General features: G+C 35.6%; 1 protein-coding gene across 2 annotated transcripts in view; it reads right to left on the reverse strand.

Moving 5' to 3' along the window:
• METTL25 (methyltransferase like 25) overlaps nucleotides 1–13,352 on the reverse strand; it is a 45,335-nt gene that overhangs the window by 12,247 nt on the left and 19,736 nt on the right. Inside the window, exons 4-7 of one of the 2 annotated variants that reach the window (XM_019617493.2) lie at nucleotides 9,597–9,691; nucleotides 7,133–7,162; nucleotides 5,945–6,018; nucleotides 2,986–3,079 (exon numbers count right to left, since the gene is read on the reverse strand). In XM_019617493.2, coding sequence (XP_019473038.1) covers nucleotides 2,986–3,079; nucleotides 5,945–6,018; nucleotides 7,133–7,162; nucleotides 9,597–9,691 — 293 coding nt within the window. The remainder of the gene's footprint in view (nucleotides 1–2,985; nucleotides 3,080–5,944; nucleotides 6,019–7,132; nucleotides 7,163–9,596; nucleotides 9,692–13,352) is intronic. The other variant, XM_019617500.2, reaches the window with a different exon arrangement.

A 13,352-nucleotide genomic window follows, 5' to 3' on the forward strand; every position in this document is an offset into this window, starting at 1 on the left:
ACGTCTCAGTGTGTAATCTGGAATTGACAGGCTCTTCTACATTGAAAAGAAACACTAAGGAGGAAATTATTTTGGCTAAGGTAGTGGGAAACTTCAGTCTCTGGAGGGTAACTTGTAACAACGAATAGGTGACTGGTAAATGCTACTTTTTGTAGGGAAAAAAACCACCACCACCAACAAAAAACAACTATTTTGTCTCACTCTCACTCAGTCCTGATTGACAGTCTTTTTATAAAGGCTCTGGTTCTCACTTCTGATCAGCAAAGACCTTCTCATCTATTTCACACATGAAAGAGGTGCTGTTCCAGTGATGAATTGATGGGGTTGAAGTACCTGAATACCTGAGAAGAGCCCTCATATGAGCCATCACTTAGCAAAACTCACTGAGCAGATACTCACATGAGTGAGCATCAAGGTAGTCTGGGTTTTTCAGGCAGTTGCCCTCACTCTCTATTTTTCCAGATCTGAGAAAGCAAGAAACAGTTCTGATTTGACCAAGCTTTACTTAGCTGCTTTTTAAACATTACTGAAAGAAACTGATGAATGAAGAGAATAATGGCCTCCTTTATGAGTGAATGACGGGCACGTTTTTGGTTACTGTGGTATTCTCTCCACTTATGCTTACTCTTTACTTGCACTTTTCCTCAGGCACCAGTTTTTGGCCACCACCAGAGACAGAGCAGACGTTTGGTCTATGCAGTGCAGCTGCTCTTTTGTTCATTTTTAAAACCAGAACTAGAAAACAAATTCTGCATAAATTTCTCTTTGATTTGTTGGCTGTGAGAGCAAGTGCATAGCATTCATCACATTTTTAGCTATGTAAGTATTTTTTTTCTGAAGAGAGGAATTTAACACATTCTCCAATACTGTGTAGGTATAGTGCTGACTCCACCACGAAAACTGCAATGTCAGAGCCACCATTGAGGGAGCAGTAACAACTTTCCTCACCCTACCATCAAAATAGCACCGCTTTTATACTGCTACAGATTTGAATATAGCTGGGAAATGAAAAACAGTATTATTTTGATTAGCATAAAACTCAGTTGTCAGTGTGCAACCAGCTGCACATAAAAATGAGAAACTTGAGCAAAAACGAGCATTTACTTGAATGAGATCTTCAGCTCCCACACAAGCATGCAGCTTGAAGTGGTGCTGAGATACACTTCCCCCAGGGCAGCCCTGCAGCACCTCTAAAATCAGGCACGTTATCACAAAGTTTCCATGCTCACTAGTTTTAAAGAAAAGAATGAGTAACTCTTTACCAGCAGAATTTAATCAATAATTCATTAAACTGGCTGTAACACAAACAATCCACTGCTGCTTTTGGGTGACTGCACACACGATAAGGAAGACCCAGCAGTTACTTTAAACCAGTGCAAGTATGTGATGTTACATCTATTTTTATAGAAAAGCAAACAGGTAACTCAATTAGCAAACAATTTAATCCTTTTAAACTAAGAATCCTTTTAAACTAAGAATCTTTTAAAATAAATATCCCTTTTAAAACAAAGTGGCAGAAGCATTTTTCTTAAATAAGTAAGCAAGATTCCACCATCAGTTGCTATTATTTGCTCTTTTAGCTATTTGTTTCACATTTTTATCCTAGTCCATAGTCTGATGCGCCTGTAAATTCTAGTTGATTACACATTTCAACTTTGGATATTAAGTATTGATTTACCAAAAACTACTACAACATTCAAGTTAAGTATTTTACATGCTTGTCACATCTACAATTTCTTTGATTTTTACTATTTTTTTTAAATATTCTGCAAAAGACTTTCTAGTATATCTGCTGCACAGCTTATTCTTACACTGCAGCCAGGATTTTCCATTCACACAGCCATATTCCATGCTTAATGCTAGGTTGCCATCTGTTGACCAACTTAGCAGCTGTATTGTAAAGATATAACACAAGGCACTTGAGAACATAAACAAATTGCAAAAGACCTTTCAAGTTTAAATCCCAGTTTTGTATTACTTCTTTCTCTCTACCTGGGAAAGTTATTTTAAAGGTTACCATTTCTCCTTAACATTCATTAATTCACAGGAAAAAAAAAGTATCAGGCTTTTCCATATGCAGAAGCAGTACCGGAGAACATCTTCAAAGGCTGCTTAAGGAGACTGTCCAAAGGCTAAAATCAATAGGAAATACTTTGGGAACCAAACTGTATAAGAAGCACACTGCAAGGCTGGAATGATCAGTATTACGTGCTATAGTTTTATGTTTTTCACTTTCAAAAGGTGTCCAAGGGAATCAAGAAAATATTGCCAGGGAAATGAAAATTTAAAGGTGTCAATGTGCTTCCTATATATTTCATTCTTCCTTTTTTTTTTTTTTTTTCAATTGCTTTCTTTTAAAAAGAAGTACAGATGAAAAAAACAACATCTTTGTAAAGGACAGTATATTAGCTGGGTTTACAAGGGTGCAAGAGTCACTTTTATCAGGATGCACAGTATCAGCTCAGGGAAGAAACTCTTCATACCTGCTTCACTTAGTCATCTAAAAGGCTTTAATTTTCTCTAAGTGAATGCATGTATAAAACCGAGTGTCTAGAACATTTCTTTTGCCTCAAAGGGGATTTGTAGGAGTATCTTCAAAAATACTAGAAAGGCCTTCAAGAATTCTGATCATCTGCATCATGCATAAAAGACAATTATTTTCTATGAAGACAGTAGAAAAACAAAGCTTGCCAAAGAAACGATACATGAAAAGGACTTTCCAAAAACATGAAACAACTCTTTTATATTTCTTAATAGACATATTATATTAAATAATAATGTACTAAATAAAAAACCAATAACATATTTTAATAGAAATATAATCAAAATAGAGATCAGCTCTATTAATAGTACTTTATATAGCAACATATAAACTTTCTATAGCAATACATGAACACAACGCAGTTTAAACACCGCATTATGGTGCTGAGCTCAAGAACTTACATGGATATAAGGATTTCATGCAGCCTCTGTTTAGTGACTCACCTTTGAATCATCCAGTTCCAGTTTTTTCAGAGACTTTCTGACATAATCTAAGAAGGAGGATGATTTGGAGAAAATTTTTCCAACGTGTCGATCACTGCAAATATAATGTTGAGATGCATGCATTCCACTAACAGAAACTTACAGATTTTAAAAATCATTTTTATCTGAATTTCCAGTTGAGGGTCAATAAATCTGTTGGACAGCCCCTTGAGACAAGTTAGTGACAATTTTTCTTTTCTCCTTTTCACTTAAAACAACTAGCTAACACTTGCAGAAGTTTCTAGGCATAACTATACAGCTGTACTACAGCTGGAGTACGGTTACTGTTTTACCAAAAAATGAGAGAGGCGAAGATTTCTTTTTAATTTCCCCGGTGATGGTTTTATTTCTTCATACAAGTGACAAAATTCTTATTTCTGCTGAATGATATTTCCTTCTGTGCTCCTATAACACTGTCATTATTTACTACAATGCCGCTGTAATTTATTGTGAACCACCAGACTGAGCAAATGGCAGATCATATCAAAATTTCACTGTTAACCTTGTGTTCTTATCCTCAAAACTATTGCTTAGTTAAGTGATACCAGAACTTTCCCTGTTTACAACAGTGACTCACTTTTGAAGCCAGCTAAAATTGCAGACAGTTTAAGAAAACATGTTAAAATAATGCACAAAAATATGAAGACCATATAGAAACACTGACAGGTCACATCCATTCATTTTCTCTTCTTTGTTTAAAATATCTTGGACAAATTACGTAAAACTTTTGTTAATCTGAACTCACTTTCTTGACTGTTCCCCCACATAGCACTGCCCTCATCCAGTTTTGCAGCTTAGGAGTTACATTTTCAGATATAACAGCCGCTCCTGAACATGCACTTCAATTTCTTAAGAAGAAAGTATGCTAAGTAAAAATAATAACAAATAGATTAAAAAAAAATAATTGTAAATATTTTGAACTTTTCTCCCTCTTTATTCTTAGTAAAAACTCTTTCTCCTTATTTAAGGATCAGAATTAACATCTACCAAGGTCAATATAATGAGTTTACTCGGTGGCAGTTCTAATGTTTTTTGGGTAGCAGGCATCCCCATTCACTGAGAACCAATGGTCACATTTATTTTTAAGAAATAAAGAATTTCTCTAGTCATATTTAATATTGAGGTGCATTTAAACATTTGAGCTGATGCAGCCTGAAAATCAGTTAATGATTATGCTGCTATGACAGGCCTCTGCCCTCCTATTTAGATGCTAGAGGGGGAAAGATATCACATTGGGTCTGGCTGAGATAGGTTAACTTTCTTCAGAGCAACCCATATGGTGCTGTGTTTTGCATTTGTGACTAAAACAGTGCTGATAACACATGGATATTTCAGCTGATGTCAAACAGCTCTGCCTTGCAGCAAGGAGGATTGGGTTGGGCAAAAGGCCAGGGGTGAACCCAGCCAGGACAGCTGACTTAAGCCCACCACAGGGATATGCCATACTGTATACCATGACACACAGCAATAAAGCTGGAGGGTGGTATTCTCAAGGTTGCAGACACTTGTAGACTGCCTGGGCAGCAGTCTGCTGGTGAGAGGGTGAACCTTTGCTTCATTTGTTTTTGTGTTTAGAGTTGCTTTGCATTTTTTCCACCTTTCCCTTTCATTAACTTATCAAACTGTCCTTATTTTGATGAGTTTTTCTCATCCTGCTGTGGGGGTGGTGAATGAGCAGCTAGTGAGTGCTTAGTTGCTGGCAAGAGTCAGCATAGATATACAATATATTTAATAGATTCATGTTGTATACAAGTAGTTTACAAAAGGAGAACAGATTAATAATAGTTCATAGTCTTAACAGTTCATTCTCTCAATTGCTTTAATGTGCTAAGTGTTATTCTGGAACTGGACATCTCAAAAAATGCAGAACAATCACACTAGGTTTCAGAACAAGAAAGAAAATATCAGCTTTTCCACTGAAACTGGTGACAACTCACATTAGTCAGTTTGAAAGCAGGTAGGCTTGCCCTGCTTTTATTTCAGAAGTATAATCCTAAATTACTTCCTCCAAATTATGCTTCCTTTTAAAATGAAATTTTATCTCACGCTTAGTTTTTTTCATACTTTATCAACAATGGTTTTATGTGTTAACTTTTAGGTAATTTTAAAGTAAACAAGTATTTCTTCTTTCATGAGACCTTCTGAAGGGCTAGCCGTCTGGCTTCCCGTTTTGCAAAAGACTTGGGGGTATCTGCATTAGCATTTATTTTAGATCATAAATATATTCCCCAAGTGACTTTTGGGGTTTGCTCATCTCCCATAGCATGGTTTGTGCTGTGGAACAGGATCAGAGCTCCAAAATTAAATTAAATTGGAAGGTGTGCTTCTGGATGTGCACCAAATGCTAATGAGCATACGTCCCACATAATGAGATAAAAGTTAATCTAGATTGCAACTCCAGAAAAGTGTTTAGTGAAGATGGCAAGACCATGGCACTAACTTGCCAAATCCCATCGTCCATAGGCACAGCACTTGCTGATGTAGACACAGGGAGCCATCAGCACTTGCTGATGTAGCCCCTCACAGCTGGCCATGTTAGCCATTGGTCATTTTTCTCAGGACAAATGAAAATATATTTTTGTCTTCTGCAGTATTCAAGCTGCCAAGTCTTCTGAAATACAGGATAGCCCATCAACTTCTAGATGTTTGCTATTGCTTTGCTGTTGAAGATAGATTTTAATAATGAATCCGGTACCAAGGAGGATCTATTTCAGCTATGAGTAAAAGAAGGGTAATACATTTGTGATGTGGACATAGGAGCAAATGTGATGTGCAGAAGGACAAATGTATCCTTCATTTTAATGTCAATATGTATCTTCAGTCTGAGACTGATTCTTCAAACCTGCTTTTTAAGAAATACAAAAAGGAATAACAGAAAATCAGATGTTGTTTTGTATTCTCTGAATTCAGAGCTTCCTACCTTTTGGTGACACCATACATTTCTTCTATAATAACCTGAAGAACAGCTCGATAAAACAATGATTCTGTAGGCAGCTGGAAAAAAAAAATCAACAGAAAGGATTTAAAACTGGAATTGAAATAATTAATATCATGGTAAAAAAAAAAAACGCACAAAAAAACTCACAAAAAACAGTATTGGCTTCTACTTATTGGTTTACATTCCTTACAATCAGTCATAACAACTGGACATTTTACTAATGTTCCTGAATCCAGTTAGATTTACATTGTCAGATTCTAACATAGCTTGAATGTTAGAAAAAAAAAAGAAACCCGAAGCCTGGAATAGAAGTTCAAAGACTGGCAGAGAAAAAAAGAACAGAGAAAAAATGTAGTGATCATGACCCAAATTATACTCTGCAAAATAAATATAACAATTTACCTAAACTGTTTAAAGACAAATAAATAATTTCCTAGCTGAATCATCATGTGCTGTAGTCTCAACAATGCAGAAAACACTGTGCTCATAAAAACAGAATACACTTAAAAGTTCATATCTTTGAGTATAAAAGATCTGTTTCCATAAAAATAGTTGTCAGTCTAAAATTCGTGGCAAAGCGCACCCACAATGAAAGATTACTGGGAACAGGAGGATTACACACAGAGAGAAGAGTTCTCAGTCTTTTTAAATATTTGCACAGTAGGTGTCTGCCATCCCAAACAGGATAACTTGTACAACAGTAATTCAAAGTATTCACTGATAAAAAAAAAATACAGAGATTAAAAATGAGAATGATGATGTTTCTTACAGATATAAGCTTCTGTCATAACAATTTCTATTTTTACATTCATTGATATAACACTGGGATGGAGTGATCCAAACCAGGGATATCAGAAGGGCATTTGGACTTAATTTATATATTTGTTGAAAGATAGTGCAAGAAGTTAGAAAGAGTAGCTTAAATTTTAAGCCATGCCTTTTTTTCAGACTCTCAATTATCAAGAGAAAACAGACTCACTAGGTACAATTGCAGCAATAAAAATGCAATTTCATGATGACACATGCTATCTATCAGGATTTGATGTAGTGTATGCTAGTGTTTTAGATTCCAGAACTTCAGAAGTTCAATAAAAGGTCACGGATTAAGAGCGTTTAAAGGGGAAAAACACATTTTATCTTAGAATGGTTAAAATAAACAGTATGACTTACCGTTCGGCCAACTGCAACTCGCTCCAAAGCCTTTAAGAGTGAAGGAATTAAATTGCTGATATGTTTATTCTTTATCAGAACATTTTATAAACACACTGTATAAAAGTCAGAGGATGTGACATTTTAAAAGATTAATGGTGTGACATAAGATGAGCTTGCACACTTTAAAGTGTTAATACCGTTACAGAACCATAAACAGCTCACTCCTGTTATTTTGGTTTATTTATAAGAGAAGCAATGATAACCAACTATATAGATGTGAGCAAAATTTATTTCTTTTTCTTAGTTTTATAAAAGAATTTCTGAGAATTCTTTCCGTATTTTTTCTGCCTTGTATTGTTGTATACAATTATTGTATAATTATTTATTTACAATATAATATTTTAAATGCAATATTAGATATTTGTTTTGTATCTTCTATTCTTACAGAAATGCAATCAATTCAATTTCCAATCAGTCATTTCAAAGCAAAGATTGGTTCAATGGCCAATGCCTTTAAACACTTTTAGACTCTAGTATAACGAGTGTAAATAAATTAAAAAATTCAGAGGGACTGAAGTTAAAAATGTAATGCATAAACTTTCACAATAGATTCCTCAGATCACAAATCCTGATGCTGGTATGAGAGTACTTGATTTTTATGATCCATACTGACCAAGAATGGCAAATAATCAGAAGCATGGTATGTTTTTCTCCAACAGTAAAGATCATAGTAGAAATGAAGGAAAAACTTCAATCAGTTACCTGACACTAAAATAAATTAGATAAAAAATCAAAGAAGTCTCACCACTCAAAGATCATTATCCCCAAATTCCATGACAGCAGACAGAACTGCTTTTCACTGAATCACCCACTTTTCCTTCTCCTAATTTGAGAACTGATCTTGTATTTCAAATTGTGCTCCAACTACAATCCAAGTAGTTGTACGAGTGAAAAGTGTACACCTCCTGCATTGCAGAAGATGGATGTGTGTTCTAGCATGTCCTGGAAGGGGTGAATCTGAGTTATCTTGTCCAGATCCTTTGTCCCTTGGTCCTTTAATCAACTTGAACAATATGTAATGATGAACATATGTTTTAACAGTGAGTATATTATCATTGTTCAGCAGATTCAGTTTCTCCAAGCTAACCACTGCCCCTGGGATAAATGGGTGCGTAGCTGCATGTCACCATCTCCTTTCTACCTCCCAGAGGGCAAGGAGTGTCCTAGTCATGAAAAAAGCAAGCAGGGGATTTCAAATGTAGTAACAGTAGAAACATCTAGTGACATGGGAGAACTCCTTACCTTTGTGAAGATTTAAACAAAAGAAATTTTTAACTGCCTAATTTCTGTGAATTCTATGAACTCTAAAACAGATATATTTCACATGGTCAGTACTATCTTTTCGGAGTCATTTGCTTACAAAATTTATCTTCGTACCATTGTTGAAAGACAGCCCAGACTTTCCCTTTCTAAAAGAAAAGGGATGGGAAAGAAAGCAAGTAATGGGTCAGCCTAGGAAGTAATGGTATTGCATTACACTAACAATAAAAAGAAAACAGGCAATCTCTTTTAGAAAGTATTTTTATGATAAAGGTTTTACAACATCATGGCTAAAAGAAACAGATTTTTTCTTGTACCTTGCCAAGGGTAACACAATTAAGCCTAATGAAATACTAACTGTCCTCCCTTACTTTCATCTGACAGTATTAAATTATCATGTTCGCTTGCATTTATATAACCTTGATATGTTAACCTGTACTGCCTCTTTAGTCCATACTATTCTCTCCAACAGAGGTAAAGAAGTAGCAGCGAAGGCTTACCAGATCCTATGACTCATTTTGATACAAGAAATTAAAAAGTAATACAGGATATTAGTCTTCTAACTGAAACAGTGGTCAAAATTTTTGATACATATCTGTTCTTTCAAATTAGACAACAGTTCATCATTCTGTCTCACTGAGGTTAGGTCTTTGCAACTCCTGGTGCAATGTTAAAAAGATGTTTCCAGTCTGTTAAACCACATGGATTTTAGAGCTATTCTCGCTTTTGGAAGAGGCAAGTTTGTTTAGGTTTCAAACAGTCAGAACATTCAATATTATGAATCATGAAGGCGTTGGGGGAGTTACTGATTGCAATCCTTCTACAATTACCTTGTTCCACTCTAAGTCCTTGGCCAGGAACTATTACCCTAAGGGGTTACCTTGTTTAGGTTTTACCAAAGGTTTGGCCTTTCTGTCCATTCTTAAAGTATGTTTCTGTCAATACTCATTTTTTCATGCCTTCAGCAAGTATAAAATATATAACACTGGAAGGTCAGTACTATTTTTTTAGATACAATTCATCATGCTTACAACATTAATGACGTTACTCTGCAAAGTCTTGGATTTAAGTCATGGCTCTTGGATTAGAAGCCAAAAACAATGAATCCTATAACATCTGGATAGAGCTCTCAGTAGGAAAAAGAAAAAAAGGGAAATCATACCAAGCACGCTGACATTCTAGCATTGCGACCACAGCACCAGCCCTTGTCCTTCAAGTACTGACACATGGGAAATCCCCACACTTCCTCTGTGCAATCTGCAAAATGGGAAAAAAAACAGGCACAGCTTTCATGAACTCTTTACTTTACCTTACAGTGTAAACAATGTATTGAGCAAGATGAACAGTTAGTGGATGGTAGCAGAAACATTTAACTGTTCCAGTCCAGTACCAAGAAACATTAGTATCATAATTATGGATTTTCCTGTTTTTAGTTGATACTGAATTTCTGGTAATTTCAAACTTTTTTTTTTTTAAACTAGGTCATTTTTACAAGAATCAACTGAGAAAGAAGTTCTAAGGGACAGCGGTACACCCTGGCACACCCTGCCATGCCACGAGTTATAAGAAGTAAGGCAGGCAATCATTCAGTATAGCAGGACTTCAGTGGGTTCCTCCTCTACCATAAACATCTTCTAACATCACAAAGAATGCGTACTTGTTTATTTCAGTTCTGAAGGTCTGTGCTTTGCTGAGAGACTGAATGTTTGCTCTCTAGAAATGAGCAGCTGCAAAGGCTCATGCTGTTTCTTCAAAACACGGAGAAGCATTTGCATCACAATCTGTGTTCAGTTTGTTTCAGTATAATTAGTATTTTGAATAACAGCAAAAGTCTTTGTGTTTAACACTAATGAAAATGTGGGAAAACTAAACAAGCAGTCCGGACTATTATCAGCTAAGTGTTCATAATATCTAGGTGTAAATGTAGATGAAATCCACAACGTTTTGAAATTTTTTTAATGTATTTGTCAGCTGATTTTTTAGAGTATTGAATAAGAATTACTACTTACCTTAAAAAAAAAAAAGACCAACAAAACAAACCAAAATTGGCTAAGATCCTGGCTTTTTAGCATAGAGAGATGACTCGGACACATTTAAAGATAAATCAATTTAATGGGGTTAAAAAAGGACAGCAGAAATACGACTCTTCAAATTTACCAGAAGTCTGGCGATACAAACACATAAGCAGAATTCATTTTGTGAAAGGTAGGCAGAGAAAAAGGGGATACAACCCCAACAGAGGATAAACCCTCTTCCACTTCTTCGGTTTCTTCTTGTGCTAGTCCCCAGTGACCACTGGTCACTAGAGAGTAACAGTGAGCAAGTAATCTTCTGCAGGCAACTTCATGTTTTGCTCTCCTTTTAGCCTCAAAGGCTAAAAGCTTCTTATGGAACGTATACTGGTTTAAGGATCATTATTGAAGAACTGAACATTAATGTGGGATAATTAACAGAAGGAGAAAGAAAGTTCCTGTAGACGTGAAGATGACATTTGACAAAACAGACTGTGGCTTGTTCCAACACTAGGACTATGTAAGTATTTGTAAGTGCTTCATGACAAGACATCAAACGTCATTTAACTTTAGGTCTAATTACTGAGTGCATGGAATAAAGCTCCTACAACAGGGATAGTAATAAGATCTTATTAAACATATATTTGAAAAGCAAAAAATGACTCCCACTTTAAGGGTCATATTAATAAGCTTTTCTAACACGTATGTTAGAATATTTCAAAGTAAAAATGTGCAAACTGAGTTAGAAAGATAAAATCAATCAATCTCAAGTAATTCCTTATAATTTATACCCTCTCCTCTAGGCAAAATAATCATCCATGCAACTAGAATTGCTAACCACTGAGCTACAATCTATACTCATGCATAATGCTGAAGAATTTCTGACATCTTTGAAAAGATGGTGATACAAAACATGATCTCCTTTATCGAAACTTTCTCTTTCTTTAGCTAGAGAAAGAGAGGTAAACCAACGCAGTGAGATAGGTTTTTTGGTCTTCTTACGAAATTGACCATATATCTACAATATTGCCTTGAGTTCTTTTTGTTTTCCATATCCAGTGCACTCTCAAGCCTATTGCTGATTAAAAAAAATAGTTGAAAGATAAACACATTCCTATGAAGTGTATATGTTTATCAGCTAGACTTCACAGACCTGAAAATTCTTTTAATGCCTTTAACTACTTTTTATATGCTTACTACTACATAGCTCATTATTTACCATCTTGTGCTTCTACCTGACAATGCAAAATTGTACTAAACTCTATACAACTCTATAAAAGATTCAAACATTTCAAATATGGTATTCTGTGGAAGATTTCACAGCAAACACTGCAAGCGATCAACAGTGCATGAAGAAAATAATAAATCATGCCATAATGTAAAGAAGACAGTTGAACAGAATTCTCTTTCCATGAAAGGTTAATAAAATGGGAATTCTATACAATTATTTGATGAGGTGAACAGATAGCTGTAACATCTTCACAGGTTAGGGGGATGATGTGCTGGAAAGGAACTCTGAGGAGGACCTGGGGGTCCTGGTGGACAGTAGGTTGGCCGTGATTCAGCAGTGTGCCCCTCTGGCCAAAAAGGGTGCATTAAAAAGAGCATGGTCAACAGGTCAAAGGAGGTCCTTCCCCTCCACCCTGCCCAACTGAGGCCACATCTGGAGTACAGTGTTCAGTTCTGAGCTCCTCAGTTCAAACAAACAGGGATCTTTTAGAAAGAGTCACAGTGCCTCAAGCACTGGAATAAGCTGCCCAAAGGGAATCTCCTTCTCCAGAGATACTCAAGACCCTTCTGGATGCCTTCCTGTGTAACCTGCTGTAAGGAAACTGTTCTAGCAGGGGGTTGAACTTGATGATCTCTAGAGGTCCCTTCCAATCCCTGCAGTTCTGTGAATCTGTTATTCTGTGAAATTCACAAATAAGAATTTTAATAAGAACTTTCCAAATGATTGCTTTTTTGCCATTATAGATTTTTCATGTCTTTTGAAAAACAAATAAATTTTATGGATCTTAAGCAAAAGTCAGAGTATCCTTTGAAACATTAGCATAACTTATGCAATCCCTCCATGGATTTACTAGCTCTTCTTGTAACCACAGCGATGTTTCACAACTAACCTTTGTGCAGCTGATTTATCACATTAGCCTAACAGGCAGAAATAAGATAGGTCTTGAAAAGAATATGCTGAGGTCTTGAAAAGAATATGCTGTGTGGAGAAGTTGTCTTGAGTTTGGTTTCCTATATACTTTAAATTCTATGGAGGAGATCATTAAACACTTTAGGAAACAAGTGCAAACATACTGACATACCAGACACAAATGCAAAATATTTATGGACTTTTTCACACAACACTGTCTAGCAAAGGAAAATACAAAGGCCCAGGTAAAATATTTTAAGCTGGAATAAATGCAAAGTGTCATCTTTTATCATCAACTGAATAGGACTAAATTTTCTACAAAGTATGTCAGATTGCCATTTTCCACTTCTGGGAACTCAATGCTACTAGTCATTTTTAATATGCTGTCAGAACGATCTTCATATTTCTTAACTCATTCCTTGAAATCATATGCTATTTTCTGTCCTCCAATTATTTAGACATTTTGTAAGTCCTTCAGTAACTTACGTTTTGTACGCTTTGAAACATTTTCAGCCTCCTTCCATCTTGAATAACTTTTTGAATACTGTAATAGTAATGGCAGAGACCGTTTGGAGCACTTGTACTATTCTGAGGATTTTTTTCCCCTCTGGTTATTTAAGTTCCAAGTGAAAAAGAGGACAATACATACAGACATTCTGGGATATTGAAATTTTATGCCAGGTAGTAAAAAATTAGAAATGATAGCAAATGCATATATGCATACATATATTTAAAAAATTAGATCAACTACAACTTCCTTCATCAC

Source organism: Meleagris gallopavo, chromosome 1 (genome assembly GCF_000146605.3).
Source record: "Meleagris gallopavo isolate NT-WF06-2002-E0010 breed Aviagen turkey brand Nicholas breeding stock chromosome 1, Turkey_5.1, whole genome shotgun sequence".
NCBI classification, from domain to species: Eukaryota; Metazoa; Chordata; class Aves; order Galliformes; family Phasianidae; genus Meleagris; species Meleagris gallopavo.